The sequence below is a fragment of the Hipposideros armiger genome, unplaced genomic scaffold (assembly GCF_001890085.2).
Source record: "Hipposideros armiger isolate ML-2016 unplaced genomic scaffold, ASM189008v1 scaffold_41, whole genome shotgun sequence".
NCBI lineage: Eukaryota > Metazoa > Chordata > Mammalia > Chiroptera > Hipposideridae > Hipposideros > Hipposideros armiger.
In genome coordinates this window covers 3,456,389-3,472,429 of record NW_017731391.1, presented here as the reverse complement: position 1 = coordinate 3,472,429, position 16,041 = coordinate 3,456,389, and the positions used below count along the sequence as shown (strand labels likewise).

At 43.2% G+C, this 16,041-nt stretch overlaps 1 protein-coding gene across 11 annotated transcripts in view; it reads left to right on the top strand.

Annotated features, from left to right (window-relative positions):
• SASH1 (SAM and SH3 domain containing 1) overlaps positions 1 to 16,041 on the top strand; it is a 256,467-nt gene that overhangs the window by 206,402 nt on the left and 34,024 nt on the right. For 7 of the 11 annotated variants that reach the window (XM_019638923.1, XM_019638924.1, XM_019638922.1 and 4 more), the window contains one exon: positions 12,886 to 13,018. In XM_019638923.1, coding sequence (XP_019494468.1) covers positions 12,886 to 13,018 — 133 coding nt within the window. Of the gene's footprint in view, positions 1 to 7,578; positions 7,984 to 11,951; positions 12,252 to 12,275; positions 12,720 to 12,885; positions 13,019 to 16,041 lie in introns of those variants that run through there. The other 4 variants (XM_019638929.1, XM_019638931.1, XM_019638928.1 and 1 more) reach the window with 4 other exon arrangements.

The window sequence follows — 16,041 nt, the reverse complement described above, 5'->3', positions numbered from 1 at the left end:
GAGGGCAGTGTCACTGGCCCTCATATGTGGGATCCGAACCGGGGCCCTCTGGCATCCCAAGCGAGTTCTTAACCATCGCGCCACTCGGCCGGCCCCTTGAGTTCATGTTTTTATTAAATTATTTTATAGAATGATGCAACGGTTAGGAATTTCTTTTTGTTCCTTAAGTTATATTGTCTTCCGATGGAGGGATGGGATTAAAAGTAAGGATCTTTGTGTTTTTCCATACTTCTTTTTTTCTCTTCTCATTGCTATAGTTTGTTTGAATTGTTGTCATGCATTTTCTTTTCACCTTGATCATAGCTTGGGTCAGATGTTTTATATATATATATGCTAATATAATGAGGATTACCTTTTGTCCATTCTGCCATGCAATCTAACAATAGATTGTTTTCCTTTCTTTCAAGCTACGGTCAAGGGCTTTATTTTGTGTTCCATTCATGTTTGTTATCGTTGTAATTGTCTGATATAATGGCCTGAAAAGGGGAAATTCAACTGAGGTGGAAAGTGGTTTTCATTAGGTTACCTAGGCTCTGCCTTCTCTCTCCTAAGATTTTGTTAAATGTTCTGCAACATGGTTCAAGTTACTTAGCGTTTGGGTAGAGGAATGGGTGGGGCATAGCCAGTCTGCCTTACTTAGTTCATCTCTCTAGTTTCTAGTGAATTTCTAGAGGCTTTCTTTCAGTCAGGATCAGCCTTAATATTGACCTTTCTTCTTTTCACTCATTATTCTCCTGAAGTAATTTTCACTGCCCCCAGATCAGAAAAAGATAAAAAGGCCACACAGTTTGCTTCCTTCCAGACTTGAGAGTATATGACATAATTCTCAAGATCCCCACCAGTCTGGCTTTTGGAGAAGTGAGGGTCTTTTTCACTGGTCTTCAGAAACTTGTTTATACCTTGATCATGGGGCTTTAAAGTTTAATTTATTAAATTATGTACCTTTCCTTGTTAGGTTGCTCTTGGTAGAATATTTTCGTCAGTTTTTAGTTATGTATATATTAGGGGGAACTGTTGCTCATTTTGTTAATTGTTGTGGGAAGGATATTCTGAGGTTTAGTTTACAGCAATCATCACGGACTTGATAGTTCTGCCAATCAGATAGCCATAGCCTTTCTAGCAATGATTTCTTTCCAAGGATTCAGCCTAGATTTCTGTAATTTGGAAGTACGTTTGTTTATTGAAGCAATTCAATTGAAGTAAATTTGCTTATTATTTATTCTGCAAACAAAAGGAGAATTATATTAAGGTTGTAGATCGTGACTGTAGGAGGCAACGTTAAACCAGCTTCAACAGATGATTGTATTGACCTGGTGGCCTGGGCTTTGGTTGGAGGAAAAAACTTCCCTCCATTGCCATGTGACTCCATCAGTTCTCTATATTCCTACACCGTCATGTGCCTAGGCAAGGTGTTTGACAGCCCTATCCAACAAGTCATCATGCCTGATCCATGAATCAGTCAGTCTAAATGCCATAAAAGTAATTGACTTTGCAAACACCACCCAATCCCTTAGGAGGCTTAGACCGCTTTTGGGATGAAAACTTGCATCGGCTCCAGAAACTAGGGCCTCAAACGCAGATGTAATTGCCCTACTTGGCAGCCCTGTTCTGAATCATCCTTTTTCCATGGCATGGGCTGTGTGAGAATCAAGGCATTTGGGAATGAGTGGGTTTGGGATTTTGCTATAGTCTTCAGTGTGCCCGACGCCATAAATGTGCTTTGGGTCACACTGTTGGCTACCTTCCCAACATGTCGTTGTTACCTTAACTCACCATTTTCTATGAACAGGGTTCTCTGACCTATGGGCAGGCTGACATACTCTCAAGGAGAAAAACCTTCCAAAGATTTACAGAGTGAAGAGGAAGTCCTTCCTTCTTCCTCCACTTACCTCCCCCTCCCCCTTTCATGAGAAGGAAAGGAATTTTCTAGGCTCCACAGCAACTTGTAGAATTGGGGTGGGTGGGCTTACCTGCCTTCTAAGTTTCTCTATAGACTTGGCTGTAGGATTCCTGAGGTCTTAGATTTTCGCCCTCCTCCTTATGGGAAAAGGGGCAACATTATTTGAGAGTGATTAAAAGCAATTCAAAGTTCATGAATTTAAGAATTAGAATAGAGGTTATTGCGGAAGGTAGCATCCATTTGCTGCTCCTTTGGTTTTATAGTTTTTAAAAACAGTTTCTGAAGTGAAATAAGTGCTAACAAGCCTTTGCCCCCTGTGGGGATGGTAATATTACCTCAAATTCTCCCACACTTGCTGCAGATAAAAGTATCATGTAATTATCTTCTTTTCCGCCTCTTCCTCCTCCTCTTTCTTCAAATCTGGTGACAACTAGTTAATTTTAAAACTGCCAGAGAGATTATTTCAGTGTTACACTGTACCTTAGGGAGAAGAATGGAATCTCGTTTTTTTCCATATGCTGACAAAAATCTTCTAATTTCAGAGGGCAATGATGTCACTAGCTAATGAGCAAAATATTTCTTACTAAACAGATGAGTTCTTCCCTGACTCCATTGTGAAATAAAAAAAACAAAAACACCACAATGTGTTTCATATTTTATTACTCTGACAACTCATAAACACTTTTTAAAGTAATTCTGGCTTTTTTATAGAGTGAGGCAAATTTTTTTTGTGAACACAAAGAATAACATTGACCTGTGATGGCTGTGATTGGAAGTCCCCTGCCATGGCCAGACAGTTCTGATCTTGGACTTACCCACCCAGAGCCAATATGCCTCTAAGGTAGGGAGTGACCTTGAATGCATCACTTCTTGGCCCAGTAGAAGATCAGGCATTTTGGAGAGATTATGAAATCCAGCTTGGAGAAGAGGAGGGCCTAAAGCTGTTGTTGATTGGTGTCACATGCTGTTTATAAAGGCAACAGCATCAGCTGAACTCTTCTTTGTCCAGATAGGCAGGCATGGAAGGTCAGGAGTGGGGCCACAGGGCCACCAAAACACTGGACCTCTAGGCTCGTATAGGAACATGGAAGTGCCCCAACCCATGGCAAGTGCCCTTCCCCTTACTGAAGCATGTCTCTATTCCCCAACCAACGGTGAGTTCTTCCATGTCCCAATCCCTGTATCTATCTCTTTGTTCCTCTTATGCATTAATCACAGCTGACTGATAGGAACACATTTCTGAACTCCTCTTGGGCTCTCCTTCTACCCCCAGACTTCTAGACTATAACCTTTCTGAGTCCACGTAAAGCCACATATATTTCTATACCTCACCTTTTCTGATATCTTGATTCACTGCATTCATTCATTCATTTCATTTAGGAAATATCTTTTTAGCACAAACACAGATACTGTCTTTACATGTCTAAGTGGAAAAGAATATTGTAATGTTGTGTTGGCAATTGTGTGGGGGAAATAGGTACTGTTTCTATTATACTACTTGTGAGATTTAAAATAATACAAAGTTTTTTCTGAGCAAATTGTTAATGTGTATCAGTGCATCAAAAGATCTAAAGATGCCTATTCTCTCACCCACCAATTATACAATCTTAATCATCTGTTCTAAAAAAGATGTTAGATGTGTTAGAAATTTTTACTATGAAGTCTTCATCAGAGTATTGTTTATAATATTGAAAAATTGGAAACATGCAAATACCCAGCGATGGGGGTATTACTTAAGTAAATTATGGTATACTTCTATGACTGAATACTATTGAATCATTAATATATATTTTTGGTGAATGTTTGTTGATTTGGGAACATGTTCAGAATTTTTAAATGCAGGTTATAAAACAGTATGAACAGTATTTACGGAGGGTTCCTGGGTTTCTCTAAAGAGCACCTTTGCAGGCGGCAGTGTAGCTCAGAGGGTCACAATTATAAGCGAACACTTTGTTCTTTCTTACACTGCGTGTTCCTGTGAGGGAGGCTTTGGGGACCCTCATGGTCACCTTGGGAGGGGGAGCAGCTAAAGAATATGAGGTCATCCTTTTTTGTAAAAACCAAACAAAACATAGAAACACAAGAGTGTGTGTGTGTGTGTGTGTGTGTGTGTGTGTGTGTATAGAGAGAGAGAGAGAGAGAGAGACCGACCAGTGATGGACACAAATAAAAATAGTACTAATTTTTCTATCCGAGTAAAGGAATCTAGGTGATTTCTTGTTCTCTATTTTGTGTCTCTGCATTTTCCAAATAGTCTTTAATTAAATATATATCTTGTGTAATCAAACCTACACAATAAATTACTAAAATACAGGCACAGAAATGAATATGATACTGCTCATTGTCCTCATGAAGTTTTAGTGAGGGGCTAAGTAATACAGTGACTACAAAATATTATGCTAAGTCCTATGATAAAGTCTGTTTAGGTCTTTGTAAAACCGTACAGCCTAAGGAAAATGAGGATGAAGCCAGGAAGGCTTTCCAGAGGAGGTGACACATGGGGCTAAATCATAGGAGGTAGGGAAGGAGATGGGATGGGCAGAGATACTTTTTTTCTTTCTTTTTTTCTTTTTTAAAAGATTTTATTGGGGAATTGGGGGGAGGGGAACAGACAAGTTGCTTTCTTTTTTTTTTTGTTCTTCAGTCTAGTTGTGGAAGATGTCGCTTCACTGGCCCATGTTGGTATTATCATTGAGCTCTTCCTGGGTGAGGCAGTCGCTCGCCGGCCATTGGACGGCTGCTCATGGCGGCTCACGGCAGCTGCCGGCCACTCACAAAAGCTCACTCCAGCTGCTGGCCAGCCCCACTGCAGCCTACGCCATTGTCGAGCTGTTGTTCACCATCTTAGCTGTAGAGGGCGCAGCATAAGTGGCCCTCATGCAGGATCTGAACCGGGGCCCTGCTGCTCAGAGCCGGCATCCCAAGTTAACTCTTAACCAAAGCGCCACTCAGCCGGCCCAGAGATACTTTTCAACAAAAGGTATCTACAGGTGTGCAGACACATGAGCGCGTAGGTATTTGAGGAACTCAGAAAATGAGCACCAGATGTTATGAGAGGCCCTTTCCACATAGTGTCTGTGTAGTGGAGCATATTATACACAGAAACTGGGTATAAGGGTTGGGCTCTGACCATACGAAGTCATATATTCCATGATAAAAGCCTTTAGATTTTGTCCCGAGTCGCTGATGAACACATCTTTAGTGTAGGAGTCAAATGCTGAAATCTCCTCAGCAAATTTGCACACCTACTATGTGCGGGGTAAGTTCAAGTTCGCTATCCAATGAACAAGGCCCACGGTGTCCTTTCCTTATGAAATGTGTCCCCACTGCTTCCACCTTCCCTCCACCAAGAAGGTTCCCAGGGTGGCCTGGCCCGTCCTGGTCTTTCCAATATCCCGCAGTTTACTCTGATATACGCAGAAAGGGCTGGGAGCTACAGAGCTGGAGAGTTTAAACCTCTGCTTCCTACGCTGATTGTACACACATGTAGGGAGGGCACCCTGTGGGCGAGCCCTTCACTGGGCATGGCGAATACAAGGAGCGGGGCAGGCATGGTCCCCGGCCCTGTGACCTTGGTGTGTTCTGAAGGCCAAGCACCATGTTGGGGGCCCACGTAGTGCCCTACATTGAGAATGTCCATAAATACCCGAATCATCCTCTGAGTGGGGGCAGTGACAGTGAAGAGGGGTAGACAGGAGGAGTAGGCCCCTAGGGGGACCAGGGGGTGTGTCTTTCCCTCCAGCCTCCTCATTGTGGCTCAAGTCACAAGGCCCAGCTTCTCGGGGATCCCACACTGATAAAGGATGTGAGCCTGTGTGCCTCACGTTCAAGGTCGCCCTTCATCTTCTCAAGAACCATGGGAGGCTTATCTTTGCCCATTTGATAAATGAGAGACGTGAAGGCACACGCCCAAGGCCACAGGCTGTTCACAAGTGGCACGAAGGGGACCTGAGCCTCCGTCTGCCCGACCCAGCGTCCCTGCTCTAATTGTGCTCAGAATCTTGTCTGCTTCTAAACCTGGTCAGACCCAGCCCCTGAGGTTCGCCGCATCATGACTTTCACATGTTTTCTTTGCCTGTGCTATTTACACAGCACTTCAAACAGCAGTTTGTAAGAATTCAAATAGACTTTGTGTGAATTCCAATCAGTAATGGACCGCCGATGTAATAAGCACTGACTGAGCTTTCGTTGCCGATGATACACATAGACTTCTTACAACAACAAACTTTAAGATAAATGTTTAAGCCCAATTTACCCGTAGAAATGAAGTGCTGGAGGACGTGGAAATTAAGCCCAGGTTATCCTGGCTCTAGAAGCTTTGGGCTCCCCTCTTCCCTTCCCCCCACTCTCATTGGGGCATCCTCATTTTCTTAGTTTCCTTCCAGTAACAGATTCAACTAAGGACTTCGGGTGACCGTTGTAAGGAGTTTTAAGCCTAACGTTGTGTGCAGTGTGGTTATCAGTCTTGGGTGAAGAAAAGCCACGTAGAGGTGGGTGGTGCAGAGTAAAACCACAGTCTCACATTCTGCCCCTGCCATTTACTGTCTATGCAGAGAACCTACATGTAAATACTGAGCACAGTGCCTGGGAGTGTGAGCCTGTGATGTATCGGGGAGTTGGCAGTACAGCGTCGGGAAAGCACCTGCCACACTTGGTGGCACGTGTGGGCCCTCAGGTGGCAGTGGGAAGGGGTGTATGGGAAACCAAGGAGGGTGTCGGTGAACTGATTTGTGAAATGGAGAGCCAGGCAGGTGGGGAAGGTGTGGGGGGAACCCTTGCGGGGAGAAATAATAAGAAATGCCATAAGGGCTGGGAGGATGGATTTCTGGGTCAGAAAATTGGGGGAGAGGGAGATGCTTGCTGAAGAGAGAGAGATGCCACAAACGTCCAGGGAAAGAGAGCAGAATAGGAAAACGGGGTGAGTTCTGGGGGTCTGTGGCACAGCCTGGGATCTCTTTGTGGTTTAAAAAAAAAAAAGTTTTTCTGTTGTGTCGTGTCCTACCAAGAGAGGGGCCCTTGCATAAATAAAGACCCGCACAGTGAGAGAAACACTTAGGAATAGGCCTCTGAACTGTGCAGTGGGAACCCACAGCTTTCTCCGCTCAATGAATATAACCCTGAAAATACATACATGACTTGCCGCCTATGACATGGAAACTTCATCAGGGTTTTCAGTCCTGTCTGGCTTCGATGATGTTCTATTTAAGTAACAGCATGTGCCCATTGCTCCCCAGACACCCCTGAGAAAATTAAATGATCACCTGTGACACCGTCCCTGTGCTCACCTTTCTGGAATACAAGAGAACTCGGCTGCTCCGATAGGATCGTTGGAACAATTTGATAAGACACGTTTAGAAGCATCGGCAAAGGGGAAACATCCTACATGGACTGTCGCGGTGAAAATAGAAAAAGGAGTTGGGAGAGACAGACAGAAAGCGACAACTTTAGGAGAAAACCAAAATCATAAGTTTTAATTCAGCAATTTCAAAAATAGCCATTGGAAGGGTGTCTATTTTCAATCGAGACTACTCCCTTCAGGGGGTGTTGAGAAGAATATCTGCAAAAGAGATCTTTTTTCAGTGCAGTCCCTTGTAAGGGTTCGTCCTGGTCGGGGTTTGCTCAGCTTCCCTTGCGTTCTTTTCTTTCTCTGGAATTCCATAGACAGTAATTAAGGAACTGGAGGCCAGCGGGAGGTCAGAGAGCCTTCGTCAGTGAAAACAGGGATTGTTTGCCACGTACAACACTCCCTTTTTTCCTTGTGGTGAATAGGAGATTTGCTTAGAGCTGATGACTTATGCCTTTCTTACAAGTTATGCAGTTAGCAAGGAACTGGGGACTCAGTCAGCAAGCTAATTGAATCCAGTGCCCTCGCTTTTTTTCCCCCCCGTCGGATCCTAAACTGTGCTGGTGGGAGCCTGTCTGACCATGTAACTCCAAAGGAACCATGTTCCAGAAGCGCCTAACCCTCACTTGGAGATTATAGAGTTGACGGGACGAGAGTGAAGACGCTCGCAAAGTGGGGAGGGGTGGGGGTACCCGTCGCGCTCAAAATTGCCCCTTAGGCCTGCTAAATGCCGAAGCCGGTAAGTTCTCTGGGTCTGTTTCCTGTGAAAGGAAAAATGTGCTTTCTGTCACTTCAAAGAGAAGCTCTTGATTACTCCTGGCTACATGCTTTGCTCTTTTCTATTCAAATTCCTCTAGATTTGTCCTTCCCTTGTTTACTTTTCTACCTTGTAACTCGGAGCCTTCTTTCCTTAGCGCGCTCACCCAATAATAAGGCATCGCTTTTGGAGGAGAAAAGTGAATATTATTTTGACAATAAAGTGAGAATGCGAGGAATTGAGTGTGCAGGGGGGCTGGAGCTCAGTTGTCAGCTGTGGAGGCTTTCAGTGTGGAGGACTTGACTTCACGCAGCGTTGCTGGTTGCTTTTCATAAACCTACCAGCGATCGGTTTCCTTCTCTTAACTTTAAATGTAATGCCATCGACAAAGCAGACCTAGGAAGTTAAGGGGTGTATGTCTGCTACTCAGTGGGTTAACCAGGATTGGTTGTGTGAATTTCACAAGCGAATACATTTCCAGTTTCAGAATACTTTTCAGAAATGCTTAAATACCTTATAGTGTTCTGTGCTGGCTCTGGGGGAGATAAGTTGACTTAGTGGCTGTTAATTGAGACAGCATGTGGGACGTTTGGAGCCTGAGAATCCAGCTCAGTGTGTTTCTGCAAAAGGCTCAGCTGTAATCCTGTGCTCAGCATGGTCTCAAGCGGTCCCCAAAAGGGTTCTCTAGTGGCTCCTTGCAAGTTGGGTGTAACCTTCTTTATAGCCCATCACTCCTGAGCCTGCACCAGTGTGCCATGCAGCTTTTGGAAAACATTTGTTCTATTGCATCATAGTTGCAAGAATTGTTTGTTACAGGGTGCAGTGTCGCTGACCCGCAGTGACAGGCTTACGTTGAACAGTGAGGGGACGCTTTTAGTTTGCTCCAGCACACAAACGTTTGTTTCTACAGATGCTGTTGTGTTCCTTTTTCCCGATTATTCTTAATTGTAGCTGTGTTATAAGGAGGTCTCCATGCTGGCTCCATGTCTTTCCTATTAGAACACTGCAGATGTGTCAAGGACCCACATGTTCCAAAAGAAGCTGAGAAGGAAGGAGGCTCCACCCTCCTTCACAAGCCAAACGGGCCCCGTAGGTTCCTCATTCAGCACCCTGGCAGGCAGTGGTGTACTCTATCTCTTTAAAGCAGCTATAGTTTTGTGCCTTGGCTTGGTCACTTTGTTATGGTTTAAAACTGTGGAGCCAGCTGTCTGCAATCTGATGTAATGTTGCCATGGCAACCAGAAATGAAACACTTAAGCATTCACCACAGAATTACTACATATAGCATTAGCCAAAGTAATTAAAAGTTGAGCCATATGGGCTTTCTGGTGGAAAAATCTGCAGTAGAGAGGCTGGAAATCAAATGTTTCTATTTACAATGTTGTAAATCCCACTTTTCCACATCCTTTGGTGGGATAAATTAATTGCCTTTTTCTACTAAAGGTTCAGAGGTGTGGGGGGTATTATACAGATAATTGAGTCCCTACCTTCTCATTTAGAAGATGAACAAGTTAAAATTTATTTTAGTATTCTGACCTTGGGGCAGGACAAGGAGGGGAGACCATATCATATTTGAATGTGTATAAATATATACTGTTATTTTTCTTTTTTCACGGTAGTTTATTTAAAACCTATTTTATAATAGTTCTGAATTTATGTGTTGGAATCAGTCATTCATTTTATATACAGTGCACATTTCCTTCATCTTCTACAAAGTTCCTCCATGTGGGAAAATTTCATTAAAAAAAAAATTTTTTTTTTTAAATTCTCACACCCCCATCTCTGGGGGTGTTATTTTCTGAATGAAAATATATGTTATTTCTAGCATTTTGGAAGTGGAACATGTTAAAAGGAGAGACATGAAATGAGGAATTTAAACCTAAAAGGAATTTAAGTTTAAAAGAAATGTGTGCCTTTTACAGAGTCTCTATGTTAAAACAGCTGGAGAGAATTTTTTTAAAGGCAAATATTTCACAGCTCTTTTTCCTCTGGACTCAGGAGGAAGTGAGAAGTCAACACCTCTCTATCAATCAAAAGCATCTTGAGATACACTGTTCAACTGCAGTAACCTCTAGGCTACTTAACAGGAGGTTTTCTATTTATAAACAAATACACACACAGACACACACAGACACACACACACACACACACACACACACACACATATTTCGCATATATAGAGAGTGACTTTGGTTTTATTTCACATCTTTCTTCATATAAATTATGCTGCATCTATCCTGTCTACTGTCCAAAACATGATAACACAAAGAAAGTTATTGGTTGCTATGATTTGTGGTTTGTCAGAGGCAAACGCCTCCAAAATCTTCTTTTTTTTTTAAATAAAAATAAAAGTAACCTTAGTTCAAAGTTCTAAAGAGCTCCTGTTTCTCCAAAATAGATGGAACATGTGAAAGCAATTAAATAAGTACCTGGACTATGTTATTTTTCACCACAGTGAATCTGGGCAGAGGAAATTAGGACTCGGGGATGGAGTGGGGGGCTCATTGCCTTTCAATCTGTTGCCCTGGTTTAACTATTTTGATTTCTCCCGGAAAAGTTCTCTCTAATGGCTCGTTTCCTACATGTGATTTGTGTCTTTGTTGGACGCAAAGATTTTTATATTATTTCTTTCTGTATCCCATTTATCTTTTTGCTTCCCCCATCTCATACACCCACACACAGACATACCCACACAGCCTACCACCAACCACTGCCAGCAACCCCCAGCTACGCATGAAGTGCATACACATTGTGATTTTCTTCCTCTAATGTACTTTCCAGTATCTCGACTATAAACAACCCATGCTCATTTCATTCTCACTTGACTTCACACTTTCTAATGTGAAGATCACAGACATACTCTAGGTTTGTCCCATTAGTATGTCCACAGACTTCCTGTAATCTAATGTTGATTCCTCTGTTAGAATTGCCTGTGGCTTTTGAGATACATCAAGGAGTCAGAATGTTTTTAAATGTTTACGTGTGATTCCATGCACTGTGGTTTTGTTCAGGGGCTGATTACCCAGAAAGAGGGTTAACCAAGTTCTCATTCCTCTGGTTGACCACTCCAGCCGTTTCATCGCACCTCAACAATGAATTCAGTCAAGTAAAAATGAAATTCAAACCAAAGTATCATTATATAGTAGGAGCTATATTATTTCATTTTAATTTTTTACGTTTTGAATTTTAGACCAAATGCATTAAGCCTAATTGTCAGTGTGCAGGGTAGCCTCCTTTCCCGCATTAACTGGGGGTCCGATTTCTGTTCTTGATTACCGGGCAACCAATGGTTAACTTTAATTCTGAAATGTGTATGCAACATTCTGTCTAGCAGTTTTAGAGAAATTGAAAATAGATATTGATACACTGCACGGAAGGAAGTACCCCTGTCCAATGACTTGTCATTTGTGGGTTATAATACTTATTCTTTAGTGAGTGAATTATTTGCTGTTAGTCCTGCTGGGAGAAAGCGCAGTGGCTCGATGCTCGTAGCTCCAGGGGTAGGACACAGGCCCCTGACTGAGTTGTATTTATCCCTTACATAAAGCCAAAGTGCCTCGGAAATATTTGTGGACTCACAACATGCACCGTTTTTATGCCTAATTCATTTAATCTGTTACCTCGTTTCCTCTTGAACTGTTTGTTCTCGGCTCGCTCTTGCTTACCTACCGACTTGGTTGTCTGTAAAGTTGCGATGCATGAGTGTATTTTTCCGGGGAAAGTCTCCATGTTGGACTCGTGTTCAGAGATGTGGTTTGTTTTTGTTTTGTGTTTTCAGTGGAGGCATTTCTCTGTCTACTCTTTCAGTAAACGAGGTTTGAGGAAATGGAGAGAAGGCTGTTGCCAGGATGAGCAGGATTAGCCGGAGTTGCTCTCCAGCTGCCATGGGTGTGCCTCCGCGGCTGCGCACTTCCGCCAAGGCTGTGCTCTCCCGGGAATGCCCGAGCCCCTGGCCCGGGCGGCAGCAGCCCATTTCCTTGGAGACGTCTTTATGCTTCCCTACATTTAGAACAGATAAAACAGAGGAAGCTGCATTTTGAATGCTGGAGCCGACTTGGAAGCGAAACCCTCATTTTGTTCACAAGGAAAGGATTGTTTTTTGCCTGGGTCACTGCTGCGGAGAGAATTTTTTTTCTCTCTCTCTGTAATGTTGGATACTTGAGGGAAAACAGCTGGGCTGAGCATACTTGAATCGCTGCAACATGAAATGGGATGCTAGGGAATATGGACTATGCTGTATGGCTGAAAAGGTCAGCTTTTTCCCTTGTCCCGCTAGGAGGAATGCAGGGGCTGTCCTCATGCTCGCCTTGTGAGCTCTTGGAAAGAGCTGAGAGAGGCGGAAGGGATGGCTGAGATGTGGCAGACGGTCCTAAAAAGTGAGACAGAAGGCGGATTTTTTGCATCTCTTCCTTTTTCCTGCCCTTCTGTTTTTGATTTTCGGGGAGGACTGGAACAAGTCAACAGAATTTTAGTTTGGAGGAGTAGTTGGTGACCACGTTTAAACAGCAAGTCCTGATGGGCCAGACAGATGAGAGCCTGGCCCAAAACCACGGCAGTGAAACTGGAATTACAGGGCCAGCCTCGGAGAGAGTCCTGTGACATTCTCCTGAAAGAGGACCGGGAAGTAGCTGAGACAAATGCACCACATGCCCGTGAAGGGCAAGGGTGTGTGCTGTGTTGCTTAGGACCTAACTCTGCACTCACTAGACCTTGAGATGGTAGGTGGAGCTTCATGAACCTGTTGGGCAAATTTGTTGGTTCCCCAAAGTTCAGCTGCAGAACTTCCGAATTTCAGACGGGCAGTGAGGCCAGGCTGCACCCCGCTGCATGAACAAAACTCTGGGGCAGGTTCTCTGATTAACTTTTCCTTTGTTTCTTTGCCAGTCAAGAGAACAGTCGGATGATGAGACCGAGGAGTCGGTGAAGTTTAAGAGGTTACACAAGCTGGTAAACTCCACTCGCAGAGTGAGAAAGAAACTAATCAGGGTGGAAGACATGAAAAAGCCCAGCACTGAAGGTAAAAAAGCCAACTCTACTCTGCTTATTCCAAAGTAAACTGTTTGGGGTCCGTTTTTCAGTAGAAAAAGAATATGCTTTCACATGGAAAGTGGATTGAGTTCCGGCGAGGCTGTCAGAGAGAGAACTGGGTCTGCATGTCAGCACAGCAACCCTCAGCGTGTTATAGGATGAAGGATCTGGTGCCCAGCGTTTTGGGGGCTTAGTAATTGTAAAGTAAATAGTACAAAGATAGGAACTGGCCAGTATATGACAATGAAATCTTCTCAAGGTGTGGCATAGCTTGAATTTGAGCTTATATCATTTTAGCGAATCTTTATAACTTCCTCTTAGTGTAAGCTTCTGCCCCCAAAAGGACAGTGGTTCTTGCCCAGTGAATTTAGTGGAAATTTGATATACATCCATTTCAAACAAACATTTAACAATCAAGGCACTTAATATCCTTTTGGGCCTCAGAGGGGTGATTTGTTCTTCTTGTAAACTGTCTCAAGTCTCCAATTCAAATGGGGCTTTAAGGACCTTCCATCCTAAGTGTATCTTTGAGAGCTATATTGCTGGCTAAGCCACTTGTCAGAAGAAGCAATAATGTCAAAAGGGGTAAGAGCCTGGATTTATTGGAATGAATAGTTAACCTTTGAAGTGTAATTATGACAGTTTAAATCACAAGTGGATTTGTCTCTCTTTTTCGTTAGTAATGTGCATTTGCAGCATCTCGTAAAATTCTTCCAAAAGATAGAGTAAAAGAACAGGATTTCCTGTTTGAAAAATGATAAGTGAATCAGAAAAAATGCTGGAAAGAATTTTTTTCTTTTTCTTTTAAGAAAAGCATATTGTTAAAATTTCACTTCTACGTTGTGAGGAATTTCAAATTTTTAACGTGGATTAAAAATTCATGTTGTAGAGGCCTTTTTTGTTGTACATAAATAAAATCAAGCCATGGAGGGAACTGAATTTCTCCTTATTTACATAGATGAAGTTTTCCTGTTTTTTATTTTCATTTGTTGTAATTATTTATCAGTTAGAATCCCCTAGAGGAATATTGTAGGTAAAGGGGTTACTGTGGGAGAGGGGAGGTTAAAAGGGGGAAAAAAGGAGGAGAAAGAGAGAGAGAAAGATCTGTTTCATGACCAGTTTCATAAACTTAGAGTTGTGTTTAATTCCAGGGTTTCATTTGGGTGTCTTTTTGTGTGGGAATTTTGTGTACTTTTGGGTACAATGCTGATTTTACCTTTGGAAGCTTTAATACCTACCTGCCATCTGTGGTTTTTACAATATAGAATAGAGTCTGCTTTACGCTCACCATGGCAGCTCTTACTGAAATCATACACACAGTGTCAACTGGCAGTATTAACTAGAGCCATATGGAATTGCCATCGTTGGACCTTGGCACCACATTTTAAAATCTCATGCACACTTGTCAAAAGTCAGTCTGAAGTATCACAACTAGATTGATGGGTCTTACCCATAAACGAGATAAAACGAGTGAAGTACTTAGTATTGGATCTACCACCTCGTCATCTCCTTCATACGTGACAGTCATGTGTGTGGGGGCACATGAATCACATGTGTTGAGGTACCTTTCCACTAGAATAACATTTGTAAAAACACAGAAATATTCCATCTTGCATATTTATTAGAATAAATCAATTCAGCCAACTCTGAGAGACATAATTCATTGAAAGAAAGGAAAAATATACCAAAAGTGATAGCTCCAGGGTAAAAAGTAATGACCACATGGACTTTTGATTTTGAACTTTAATTCATAGGAATATGAAGTAGGTGTCCAGATGGATGACGGATTCAGGGAGCTGGTGTCTGATGGGCTGGGGAGCTGGGGTGCTGGTGACCAGGCTTATTGATGTTGCCAGGAGAGGCCCTGGGTGTCTGTGCAGCCCAGGGCATCATCTGATGTGGGTTTGCCCCCCTATCACCCTGCTAGATTAGAGCTCCACCCAACCCCTGCATAGCAGAACTCTCTAAGGTTCCTCAGTAGCAAAAGAGCTGGTACTTGGCTACTTTGGCCCCTGCTTCTGCAAAATGGTAACGATTCAAACTCCCGATAACCTGTCCCCCCTACCCCTGGACCTTCAAAGATGGGACCCTTGGGACTTCCTGCACGCCTGGGCCAATACTAAGTTGCCTCAGTATTTATTGAGAGCATTCTGTGTGTGCCCTTTCCTAGACACTTTAGATTTGATCTTTTAATATGTCATCAGAATAGCCACCAGAGGCAGGCCAGGCACTAATACCATCCTCACTTCACCAACGAGGAGATGAAGACACCAAGAGGTGCAGTTATTGACTCAGGGTCACTGAGCCCACCCTCAGAAGACCCAGAATTAAGTCCAGGCAGCCTGGCTGTTTGCATCCTGGCTCTCCACTTGGCTCCCACGCTCTGGGGGCTTGGAAAAGCCTGGAGAGTTAGAATCCTTCTCCCAGCCTCACCCCTGTAACTTGAGTTCCAAGTCCTTATCTGGGGCATGGATAACCCTAGACCTAATAAATTGTAAGCCTTTCATCTGCCCATTTCTGTGTCTTTTTCCTACAGCCAATACCCTCTCACCCTCCTCCCGCATTGCTCCAGCTTATCTGTAACCTGATAATGAATCATGGGCTCTTGTACAGCGCTTTTCCCTTCATAAAGTGCCTTCACATATCTCTTTTCATTTAATTTTATCCTCTCAATATCCTGGTGGTAGATGTTCCTAAGATAGGGAGACATTATTTTTGGTGAGGAAACGGAGACTCAGAGATGGAAGTAATTGCCCAGGGTCATGGAGATGGTGAGTGGCAGAGCCAGCGCTGGGATCTAGAGCATACATCTGTGTTCTTGGCATTAAGTCATCCTATAGCCTACCTCCCACCTCCTGTCAAAATCACCTTTCCTTCTGTATTCTGATCTCCACTGAATCAAATAGATAAAGGTCAATATGTGAAGCTGGTCAGACCAAATGATGATGGAGGGAGCACATCCTGAGTATTATTCTCTCGGGAGGGTTAGCTGTACTTTCAAGTCAGAGGGGA